Here is a 12459-nt window from a genome sequence, read left to right on the forward strand (position 1 = left end):
GAAATGTTGTACAGACATTAACAGTCCCTAGAGGATTAATCCTACCAACTTTAGTGATCCCTGAATGTTCCTCTAACGCAACCATGAGGTTGACGTTTGTGGTTTTAAGCGAAATGTCTGATGATGAAGTGTAAAAATCATGTTACTCTTCACCTAGCGCCATCATCAGGTCAAACTCTTAATTTTTCTAATACTTCGATTTGGACCAAATACCTGCAAAACTAATGTCATTTCCATCAGCCTCAGCTGTAGTTTGCGTTTAGTACTAATTAGCAAATGTTAGCATGCTAACACATTAAAGTTAAGGTGTGTTAGCTAGGCTGTTAGCTGCTCTCCTCAATACTTTCAGCTTGTCTGCCTGTGGACACGAATATGGATTTTTAGCAAATATTAGTCAAACTGGAGTATTTAGTGCTTTTTGTGGGGAACTACTTTGAGCTGTGGATTTGTCAAAAACCAAACTAGAGCGTCCATGGTTATGGTAATAAAAGAACATGTCATCCATCATTTTTCCGGGGGCTGGGTTTGGAGAATGATTGATGACTTAAATATCACTACTACTTGAGGAAAAACGGCAAACCCCTCCTCTCTGTAATACGCTGTCTGTCTACATAAGTAAGATGAATAACTGATGAGTGCATATGCTGTTTGTGACCGTGTTTTCTTCTTCCAGAGGATTTCACAAGTTAATCAAAGCATCTTTTCAATACAGTTCTTTTGAAGTAGACACAAGAAACCCTCTCTTTTGATGCAGAAAAGGCACAGTTCAAGCCTCTGGCACGACAGCAGTCCAGGGTACAATGAAATAGTGGAACCACATTTTATTATGTACTGGTCCACACCCCTGCCAGGATAATGCCTTGGTCATTCACTGCTGCCACGACTGTGAATGCAATCGTTAAGTCTATCCACAAAAACTGCTACTTTGTAAAATGTGAACAATGCAACACTTCAACATGAGACCACATATCAAATGAATGGTTGACAAACTTTTACAGGTTTCTGCTCCACTGTCTCAATGAACCCATTCAGTTACCCATTCAAGGTCAAAAACATGTTGATCACTTTCCTGAGAATTTCTGATGGTAGGCACCCTATTGGATTGTTTTTTCATGAAAGAAGGTTTCCCATTATTTTGCACAGCTTACAAAAAGAGCCCCAGAACAATAGACAATGACGGAAAGAGAGTCAGGAGGCGAAGAATGCAGCTGATTGTATCTTTATCAGTCGCCATTTCAGTCTACAAACTGAATTAACCACATTGTATACTTCTTGAATTACCTTTTTCATGAGCCTGTCTTAACAAAATAGCACATTAATAACACAGACTTATGGGTTTAATGTCATAGATTTGGGGTTTTGTCCTGTCTCCTGTTTTATTTTGTAGTGTTCTCCTCTCCTCCTGTGTCTTGTGATTTTACTTCCTGTCTTTGTTTGCTTTCCCTCCAGTTTAGATTGTTGGCCCCACGTTGATTAATTGCACCTGTGTCTTGTTGTCTGCCCTTCCTAAATGTATTTAGTCCGTGTTTTTTCCTTTGTTCAGTGTCAGTTCGTTGTCATTATCATTTGCATCAGCAGTGGTGTGTGGTTTAGATGTCAGGTGTCCCAGCCTTGTTTCTTGTGCTTCTTCTGAGTCTCTTGGATTTATTTCTGCATTTGCTTGGACCTCGCCTGGATTTTTGGATTTCATTTATTGCCTGCTCCTTGTCTGATTTGTTTACCTGTCTTGGACTGCCCTCCCGATTTGGACCTTTGCCTGCCTACGTGTAAGCCTTTCCCCGAAATAAATTAATGAACTGCATCTGCTCTGCCTCTAAGTCTGCATTTGGGTCCTATTCCTTGTGTTCCCTGCTCCCTTGCGTGTCATCCACAAGACACTTAAGGTTTCTCAAAAACCTTAAGTGTTTCTCAATAAAATACTGCAATACTTCATAATACATGGAGGCAATGTTAAAGTGTTTTGTCCAGTTTATAACATAAATAATGTACAAAATAGTAATAAAATTGGCATTAAATATTTACAATTGTTTGTTTAAAAAAACAAAAGAAACATCATTACAAAAAGTGCTTTTCATCATTGGACGTTAACTTAAATTATGATACTTTTACTCAACAGATTTGATTATCTGCCATTTGAAGTGCCATAACATTAAAGTCAGTTTTGTTTTGTTTTTTCACCCATCAACTCAGAGAGGCACTGCTACACTACTACAGCTTGCTGGCACGTCCTCCCTGGGTCATAGATGCTCTTTAACAGATAGGCGCGGTTCCATTTGCGGAGCTGGTGTTGACAAGAAATGAAGAGAAAACTGTTAAGGTTGAGCTTCATTCACACAGTGGTGCAAAAAAGGAAAATAGCACACCATTCATGTTTTATTGGCTATTTGTAATATCTATTTCATGTTCCCACTTAAACTGTATGTTAGCTTTTTTTTTTCCTGAGAAGTAAAGTGAACAACAAACAATTCTTCAATATGGTTTTTAGAGGTATTTTGGTTGTTTTATGGTAATTGCTCTTGATAGCAGTAAAAACACAGGAATTGATAGGTACCTTAGTCAGGCAGGCAATCTAAAGATTTTGGAACTGTAATAACTCCGGCTTCAGGTCTTCTCCGGTGTCATATGAGCTATAGTGTCATCAAATAAGGAATTTGTGTCAGAATTATTGAGCATTTGTCAGAATTGTATTAGTTAACCAAATGGTGTTTTATTGCATACTTAATTAAAACTTTGAGAGAATTATTTTTTTGTAAAGTAAGCTTTAACCTTGATTATAATATATAAAGAGCAATTCATGTTTAAGGAAAGTTTCTCTGGCATTTGGTTTATCTGGTTTACAAGTGAAATTCACAAGATAAATATCAAGTTCGCAGTTAAAAGCTTGTGTTAAAAGTGCCTTCATCTCTGGACTCAAATTCAGGTCACATAAATGTCTAATGAACCTGCTGCAGAGTTAGCTATTTAGAAGTTACTGCATATTACTTTGACCTGTTTGTTACTGTGCATTTAAGAGCAGAATGTGCAAAGAGAAAAAGCAACAGAAGGATAAAAAGCATAATCAAGTATGAGTCATGAATTAAAAATTAAACATTGGATCTCACCCTTTTTTCTTCAGAAGTAACTTGTATAAACCGAAAACTATAGATACACCTGTAAAGAAAATAAATTAAAATGATTGTATTTCAACTGTAAACTTTAGTTAGTGTGTGAAGTCCAAAGAGAAAAGTTGTACATTACCTAGTAGAATGACTATCAGGCTGATTATAGCAGGTGTATATCCTGAAAGACACATGCAAAATTAAATGTAGAGCAAAAATAATCACCCATGTAAACATCTTGATGGGACTGGGGTTCAATAACTCACCAATATCCTTGTTAGTATCTACAGCCCCATAATGCTTGTCTGCATGTATAAAACAGTTTTATTAGTATGCAAACAATTTCAACTACCACAGATAACATGATTGACTCAGGCTACATCAGAAACATTATCAACACATACAAGAAGGTCTGTTACACAATGAGCATCTCATTTACTGATTTTAAAGCCACTTATCTGTACAATGTTTGTAGATTATAGCATCTTTCAAATTATTTTGCTCATATGTGCTTGTAGGTAGAAAAGGTTATATGTATGTTGGATCAGTGAGGGGGAAGAAGATTAAAAGCATGAATATATTAACTGGGACGGGGACTGAGCGAGGGAGACACATGTCCCAGTATATGAAATGACAGTTCTTTTACAGACAGTAAAACATTAAAACCATTGTTAAAAATTACAAGGCAAACTTAGAGCAATACATTTGAGTTAAAGGAATAGTTTCACATTAAATGAGAAGATTGATACTACTCTCATACGTGTCTATTAAATATGAAGCTATAGCCAGCAGCTGGTTAGCTTATCTTAGCATAAAGACTGGAAACAGAGGGAAACAGCTAGCCTGAAAAAATGAAACTCACTAATTAACATGTTATATCTCATTTGTTTAATCTATGCAAAATCGAAAGTGTGAAAAAAACTATTTCCCATTTTATGGGGGGTTATGAGCCGAATTATATCTTGGCTGTGAGCAGTAGCTTCCGGGAGTCTCCGCTGGTTGCCTTCAACTGCTCAGACCCAAGAAATAGCTCAGTACATTACCCCTCATAAAACAGCAAATTGTTGTTTTTATCCTTCTGTTCATCTGACTCCCTGCCAGAAAGCAAATAAGCGTATTTCCCTATTTGTTAAGTTAAATTTGTTAGTTCAAGTATTCCAGGAAATGTCTACAAATGTAACTGAATCACTAAGAATCCCATTTACTGAGTAATTTCAACTACTGTCCATTACTTTCCCATTATGACCAGTTTCAAAGTATTAAATCTTGTGTTTGACTTACAGATCCATTTTAGTTATTATTATATATTTTTTCATCCCACAAATCTTTCTTCCCTCCACTGAAACAACCAGGTAATTTAACTGAAATAACAAACAGACCACATAGACATAAATCACACAAAGCTCAGAAGTCTACATGTTTCTAAAGTTTAGAGGTATATTGTACCAAGAATTGCTTGGGAAGCATCTGCTCATGGGAGGTACAGAAACAATCCATGGAACAGAAGTCTGTTATTAAATTTTAGCTTGTAATCATGCAACTTCCAAATGGAAAGAAGATTCAAACTTGACTGCTTCTTCGTTCAATTGTTCAATACCTTGAGATGAAGATGATGTTACACTGGTTGTAGTAGCGTTGTCTTTGGCTGACAAAATGTCTCTGCCACCTTTGAACAGAAAGATCAGAATGATTCTTAATTCTTCTTTGGACAGGATAAAAGTGATTCGTCAAGCAGAGAAGACTTCTGAGATGCATGCAGCATACACATAATCCATTCTTGCTGCCAAGTGCTGTTACATGCTGATCTGCTTCTGTACCTTGCACTGAAGGTATGACAGTTGGTGCTGTAGTGGTTGTGATAGTTTTATCTCTGTGAGCTGTGGGTGTGGCAGATGAATCTGTAGAAGTGGACGCTTCTGTGACATGGAAAATAATAATTGTTGTCAAAATATTTTTGCCACCTATAAAGGAAAGTCTTCTTAATCTACATGCTGATCTGCTTCCGTACCTTGCACTGAAGGTAAGACAGTTGGTGCTGTAGTGGTTGTGATAGTTTTATCTCTGTGAGCTGTGGGTGTGGCAGATGAATCTGTAGAAGTGGACGCTTCTGTGACATGGAAAATAATAATTGTTGTCAAAATATTTTTGCCACCTATAAAGGAAAGTCTTCTTAATCTACTGGATTCCTTCTAGTGACAGAGGTACAGTGAAAATGATTGAATATCTATCAATTATTATCTTTAAATTCTTCAGTGTAAAAATATTTTAAGGATTTCTGTTTGTAAAATATTTCTATACCTTGTGCTGGAGGTGTAGACGTTGGTGTTGCCATTTTTGTTGTAATTCTACCTTCTGTTGTCACACCTATGAATAAGAACACTACTGAATTTATCTGGGGTTAAAAAAATATTGTTCATCTGCCATTTAGGAGACTGGTGGTGGAGCATGCATACAGATTTCATTTTACATGCAGAATGTGCTGTGTCTACAAATGAAAGTTATGCATCAGTAACATGCTTCTTGTTGTACAGACATGAATGGTGAATAGAAACATTTTGTAAAGCTTGAATACTGCTTCATAAAAGAGCTAGGAGAAGAGTCTGTAGAGAAGGGTTTAAGTGATGATGTTTAAACTTGCCAGCAGTGTATTCAATGCTGAGTGTTCTCAGTGACACCTTAGCAACACCTACAGTATGTGCACTGTATTCTATTTAATACAGTAGATAAATATTGCATTTGGGTGCTTGAAAGTACACTGCAAACTCACTACTGATCTTACAAACCTCTGTTGCCCATTAAGGATTGGGAAGTTATCGAAAGACCACGCACATGGTTTTGCATGTCTTACAAATCATGCACTGATTACATGGCAACATTTCAAAGCATAACAGAGGTTTTCTGACTGATTTATTACATTCCAAGCAACCACTGTTTTATAGTTATTTCCCTACAGTATGAAAAACTTACAGAGCTTTGAAACTTGCTTAAAACTTGCTTCGTCAGGGCATTCACAACACTTTGTTGTTCTTTTTTTCAGTTTCATTTTCAGACAATTTACTTTACCTGGTTAATGCAATGCTAGTAGTAGTTGGACAAAGTTTGCTCACAACTGCTTTATAAATGTATAATTGTAAGGAACTTTTATCCAAAGCGCTTTCAAATTTTGCCTCTTATTCACACACTCACAACAATGGTGCTGGCTATTGGAGCCATCGGGAGTAATTTGGGGTTCAGTGTCTTTCACGTCGACATGACATGAGGAGCTGGGGATTGAACCCTAAACCGTGTGATCAGTGGACGACCCGCTCTACCTCCTGAGCCACAGCCGCCACATAGGGATATCATACAGTGTTAACATAACTGACAAAAAATAAAGATAACAAATGTTAACTTGACGGTATAATGCTTAAGTCAGTACCTGCGAGCTGATATTCATATTGCAGTGAAATGAATGGAAAGCATTGGCTGTATAAAAGACTGGAAATCTATCTACAAATGTATGATTCGAAAATGGTCTGCAGTAATGCAAAGAGTATTTGTAAATAATGGGTTAAAACATACCTACATAAAACTACCTATGTGGTCCTTACATTAAATAACTTGAACAATAATTGATATGCATTAAGAAATATTGTTGTGTAAAACACATGGATGGAGTGTGCTTACCTTGGCATTCAGGAGGCTGAGAATCGTATTTACCAGTTTCTCTGCACATAATGCTATCTTTCCCAATGAGGGTGTGTCCTTCATTACAGATGTACTGTACGATGTCTCCATATTTTGGGAAATTGTGAGAATCCCATGAGTTTCTGCCATTGGTCACATCACTCGGTTTATCACATGTTACAACTGAGGAATCACACAAACAGGTGTTTTCACATATTATTTTCACAACATAATTTAGCATAAAAATAAATAATCCATATTGTTGTCATATAAACTGTGCTACTTGCTGACGGATACAGAGACTGAGAAGAGAGAAAAAGCACACATAAAGTCTGGGCACAGAGGAAGAAGAACAACTTCACAAAGACAGAAAAAACAAAACCACTGCTCTGTAAGCCATGTGTTAAAATGACTCATGCAAGAGAAGAAATGTAGAAATGTACCAAAACAGTAGTTTTAATGCTTCTGGCTGTGGCTTCAAAAAATACAATATAAGAGAAATTTACTTTCACACTTGGCTGCTCTCCTACTCCACCCTGCCGCATAGCACTGTTTGAAGCTTGATCCCCTAATCTGGTAACTGTTGAAAGACAGAGGAAAATAAAGCAGGAATTAATATTGTAGAGACATGATTTTGTTATGCAATGGGAAAGAAATTTCAACATTGGAATTCAATTCTCACAGAGTGTGTGTCAACAACTCTCTCAATGTTTCAAGACTATTTTGTTTTCTTTAGATACGTTTTCCATTAGCAAATCCACCTTGACTTCAGTCATCTAGGTCTATTTGCCAGCAGCACTGTTTGGAAGACAACTGTTGGCTGTACAGCAAAAAGATATACTTTGTGGTTTGTATGTAAATGAACATGAACATTACGGCTGTGACAGTTTGTCTGCATTCCCTTAGTGTTTCCAAATATTATTCCCCTGCCCTGTGTCTCCTATCTCTCCCCTGTCTCTGTGTGTGTGTGTGTGTGTGTGTGTGTGTGTGTGTGTGTGTGTGTGTGTGTGGAGGCGAGGCTACTCCTCCTGACTCTGTCCACTGACTCCTGACTCCACCGCTCTCACTCACCTGAGATCCTTCACCCAATCACTCCTCTCAGCCGACACACCTGCCAACCATTGCTTTTGCTAAAGCATTCCGTCTGTTCTTGTTCTGTGTCGTGTTATATCCGCCATACGCTCCTCGTTTGCTCCTGCCTGTCTGTCTGCCACATGTCTCTCAGCCATGGCATCGTCGCCACCATTACCTCACCTACCTGCTTACCTCTTCTGGATCTTCATCCCAGTCTCGCCAAGCTCCACCACCATACCTTCACGTCCTCGCTGCCAGCTCTGGATCCCAAGCCCTGGTCTCCATCCACTTCCCCTTTCTTTAATAAATCTCTTTATATTCCTACCCCTTGTCTGAGTCCTGCACTTGAGCCCAACCGTTTAGTAAAACGTAACACTGCTGAGTGCTCCCTGTGTGTTGTCACCGGAGCTGCTCCACTTGCTTCTCAAAATCTAAGACATGTAATTCAACCAGAGTGCAAATAGATAGGAGGATATGATACCATTTACATTTATACTCACCCTTTATCACAAACTACTCTTATTACAGCACCAAACAGGGTACCAGCGCTGGTATTAAAGCTCATATTCGGTTGAGGTGTAGGGGGACCACAGTCCTTCCCTGTAATATAAAAACACACAATAGAACATTGCTGCTGCACTTTTATGCTAGGACATTAACCCCATAATGGCAGAATAATGACTGTTGGTTGTCAACAGTAGAAGACTGTGTTTGATAAAAGTGTCAGTAGAGTTATAATAAAAGTAGACAGGACTCACTTTTGCAGGTGAGATCTGATTCAGTCCAATTTCCATCAATGCATTTTATAATATCAGAGCCACTTTCGGTAACATATCCTTTAGCACACTCTAAAGTGACTTCAGAACCCTCTGGAAAATCATTCTTTAGAAGTGATGCGTCGGTCAAGACAATATTTGGCCTTCCCTGAGGTGTAGGACAGTTGGCTGGGGAAAAAAGATACAAAGAGGGAACATCAACAGCGACATCGTTTTGTTTCAAAATCAGGCATGATGATCCAGCTGCAGTCAATAAAACAGTAAACCTGAAAGCCTCTAATGTGAAGAAATAAGTAAATAAATAAAGCTAATATCAGACTTACCATATAGTCACTTTGAGATTACACAATACATGTGAGAAAATGTGCGCTGGACTTTCAGTTTGTGAATGCCTAATTTGCACATGCAAGCTTTTGTCTTTAGTGAAAAAACACTTTCTAATAATATGTTGAAAACACTGCTGAATAAAATGCAGTCCAGTAGAACACCATCACTAACTATGACCTCAGTGCTAAAACATATAAATTAAATTAACACCTCTATGAAAGTCTCAACAAAACCTGAACATTATAAAAGTAGACTTTATGGCAGAACAGTTGTATTTGATTGCATCATACTGTACAGGTGTACAAGTTAGTATAGAGTAATCTTATTGGTTTTTAAAAAGGTTTTAAAATCACCAATGTTAAATTTGTATGATTTTCTGCATAATTTCATAGAAGCTGACATTACAGTAAGTGACAGTTATTTTTCTGTGGAGTTGACAGAAAATGCAGCCTACTGGAACTCTCATGTGACTTCGTATGTTGATAATTATTATCTCATAAACCAGACTGCGAGGCTGATGTTATACTGACCTGCTGCCTTCATGACCAAGAGGTATAGTAACAGCAGACATTTGACTCTTCGCTCTCCACGTGTGTCCAGTAAAACTTCCATGCTGGGCTGAAAGGAGAGAAATGATCCTGATCCAGATAATATCTCTTTCAGTCCAACTTCTTCAGAGAGGCGATGTATAGATGTGAGTCTCTCCGCTGCCTGTCCTGTTAACAGTGATCCTCCCCCTAAACTTCACCACTACTATCCATGTTGTCTGCGGTCAAGTTAACCAGAATGACATGAAGTGAAGTGAAGAATTGCCTTCATAATAAAAGCAGAGATGTTCTCCCCGAAGAAGCACGTGTTGATTTTTAATCCTAATTAACTAACTGCTCCCTAAAAGTACTATTCAGTACTCCACACGCGGCTTACTAAAATAAGCTGGTGAATTAAATAGAAACAAAGTGGGCACATAAGAAACAACCTACTAGAAATAGGGTAATATATTAACGTATTCTTTCAAATATTATAATATTTTCAATAGACAAATATATTTTCTGTTGCAGAATAATGCCCTGCAGCGCATACTTTGTTTCTTGTTACATGTTTTTGTTTGTTTTTAAGCGAAAATGATTGAATAAATAATTGAAATATTGATGAGACAAGTTTTTGACATTTATTTTGGGTAAATTAATTGTTAATCAAAAATATAATCTTCAGAATAATTGATAGAGTCGTTAGATTAATTGACTAATTGAAAAATGAATCGTTTGATTAATTGATAAAAAATAATGCTAGGTGCAGCCCTGTCTCTATAACATCTTACAACACATAGTATTGATAAATCATACTATTGATGTCAGTAGCATTTAATTGTATATTAGCCTACATACCTGTAAATACATCCTTGTAATTGTATGTTTCCATTGTTTTATTTATTATCTATCTCCTTGTGTGTCATTATGTTGTTTATTTTACGATTCATGTGTGACTTGGCTGCTGTAACAGTACAATTTCCCATTGGGACGAATATCATCCAGCCTTCCTTCAAAAACAAGTGTCTTATTTTGAAAGGCAGGACAGGAAGTTTCGCCTTTAAAGCTGTTTAACTTGACATTGTATGTGTTCCAGCGTCAGTATCGCCAACAGGCACAGACGGAGGTTTCAGAATGAACAAAGTAAATACAATCGATGACATTTGAACAACTTAATTAAACGATGCGAGTGTTCTTTTAATGAGCAGTAAATAAACACCAGTTAGAGCAGCTCAGTAGTCTCACCTCCTTTAAGAAGTGGTGATATCTCCCGAAGTGTTGCTACGGAAAAAATTGGAAATATTATGGGTGTGTCCTGGAAAAAAGGGAGTATTCCCTCCCCGGGTCCTCAAAGTGGAAACCCTTTAATACTCTATTCTGTATATTTTGGTACAGACCTACAAGTTTGTAGAGTCTCACCAAGTGAACATGATAAATCTCAGATTAATTACATTTCAATATATGCCTTGGTAAATAAAAATAACAACAACGAAGACAACCATCACCATAATAATAACAGCAACAACATTATTAACTGAACACATATATGAGAAATAAATTAGGGATCGTGATAGTGAGGATACAGATGTTTGTTGTAATAGTTTACACTACATTACAGAGCCTGAGTCCCTTTCTGGGGTTTAGGTTATTGTCATGGATACATTCCACAGTTTTCTTCAACAAGGGGAATGTGCCTCAATGCCTCACACACACTCCACCAACCATTTACAACCACATAAGTGTGTTGACAGGGGCCGCCTCCTTCCTCCACCCAGAGTTGCCTGAGAAACCCACAGACTACATAGAAACCTGTCAACAAAAGCTAATAAAGTTTAGTAACCCGTATCTGTACTCTTTAGTGAGTGTTTTTTTAAACCAGTGAGGAAAGAATAGGGAATATTTTTGATGATGCACATTACATCACTAAAAAGTAGGATATTAAAAGAAGATCTCACTGTTTTGGGCATGGAAAATGCCCCAGCACACTCAACCCGATAAAATGTCACCTATAAAAACTGCGTGGTGCACCCCATTTCCTTTTGTGGCGTTTACAAAACTAAAAAATTAGTTGGTAACCAAGCAATTTTCTTGCTTCACGAAGCAACTTCTCATGTTCAAAGCCTCCAAGAGCTTTGCCATAACCTGCTTTTCTTATCTCTCCAAACACCCTGTCCAAGAGAACGATTAAGACACCTCCCTTCTCAACAATCAACCTAGAAGAATGCATCTGCTTCTCTTCATGTCTGATAACAGAGAAAAGAGTTTGCCAACCAAATGTTAATATATGTCCTCTGCTGCATAGTTCACCTGCCTTTCTCATGCTCAGGCATGCCAAGGATGTGATGTAAAGAGTAGCAGGATCATAACTTTTAACTCTACATACTACACATATATGACATGACCAATGTTACCGTACAAAGGGCTTAATTTTTGAGGACTTTTTCCCCTGATATCCACATTTCACATAATTACTTATTTCCTGCTGCCAGAAATATCTGTTTTTCACAAAAAAAGGCTCGTTCTTTCAATAAAGATCTCTTCAGAAAACAGCTTCTAACACAGACCCTAACCCAGAAAAACAATTACCCCCAACCCTGGAAAAATTATTAAGTGAGACAAGACATTTTTTCACATGTGACTGTATGTGTGCCCTCCAACTATGTACACTAAATACTTCATTGTAAGTGGGTGACATCTAGTGGTGTAAAAGATGAACTGCATTAAAACGCAAAAGCTCTGACAGATGAAGGCAGTAAAGGGATAATCATGATGAAACAATACAAAAATCATGCGGGGTTGTTTTCTTCCAGTGTGAAACGAGATTCAGTCCAGATGTTTCCGCCTTATTTAAGCAGAGACCAGAAAACAATCGCCCAGTCTCTATCACATGAATTCTGCTCTGCTCTCTGACGTGACAGCAGAAACACACACACACACACACACACACACTTTTCACTTAAGACATTTGACAAACTGACATTACTGACAAGT

The 12459-nt window shown here is 37.6% G+C and overlaps 1 protein-coding gene across 8 annotated transcripts; it reads right to left on the reverse strand.

Moving 5' to 3' along the window:
• Positions 1 to 1203: 1203 nt before the first annotated feature.
• Positions 1204 to 9709, reverse strand: im:7151449 (complement decay-accelerating factor). Of its 8 annotated transcripts, none has more exons than XM_044217020.1 (14): positions 9472 to 9708; positions 8597 to 8782; positions 8339 to 8438; positions 7271 to 7344; positions 6765 to 6947; positions 5397 to 5462; positions 5107 to 5205; positions 4916 to 5014; positions 4696 to 4764; positions 3365 to 3403; positions 3238 to 3279; positions 3102 to 3150; positions 2552 to 2627; positions 1204 to 2309 (listed from the first exon to the last, which is right to left on the reverse strand). In XM_044217020.1, the coding sequence occupies exons 1-13, from the start codon at positions 9551 to 9553 to the stop codon at positions 2570 to 2572; spliced, it is 1146 nt and encodes a 381-aa protein (XP_044072955.1). In that variant the 5' UTR covers positions 9554 to 9708; the 3' UTR covers positions 1204 to 2309; positions 2552 to 2569. The 8 variants fall into 8 exon arrangements, with proteins under 8 accessions (XP_044072955.1, XP_044072946.1, XP_044073007.1 ...); XM_044217011.1 differs by having other exon boundaries at positions 1204 to 2281; positions 9472 to 9707; XM_044217072.1 differs by lacking the exon at positions 9472 to 9708 and adding an exon at positions 8938 to 9292 and having other exon boundaries at positions 1204 to 2281.
• Between the last annotated feature and the right edge of the window lie 2750 nt (positions 9710 to 12459).

The sequence above is a fragment of the Siniperca chuatsi genome, linkage group LG2 (genome assembly GCF_020085105.1).
Source record: "Siniperca chuatsi isolate FFG_IHB_CAS linkage group LG2, ASM2008510v1, whole genome shotgun sequence".
Lineage (NCBI taxonomy): Eukaryota > Metazoa > Chordata > Actinopteri > Centrarchiformes > Sinipercidae > Siniperca > Siniperca chuatsi.

What these genes read in the sequence shown, in the direction of transcription:
- im:7151449 (XM_044217020.1), bottom strand. Translation starts at nt 9,553, where the DNA reads ATGGAAGTTTTACTGGACACACGTGGAGAGCGAAGAGTCAAATGTCTG. An exon ending in TGTCTTACCTTCAGTGCAAG is followed by an intron (nt 5,015 to 5,106) that starts GTACGGAAGCAG and finishes TCCATGTCACAG; the next exon opens with AAGCGTCCACTTCTACAGAT. An exon ending in TTACTTCTGAAGAAAAAAGG is followed by an intron (nt 2,628 to 3,101) that starts GTGAGATCCAAT and finishes ATGACACTATAG; the next exon opens with CTCATATGACACCGGAGAAG.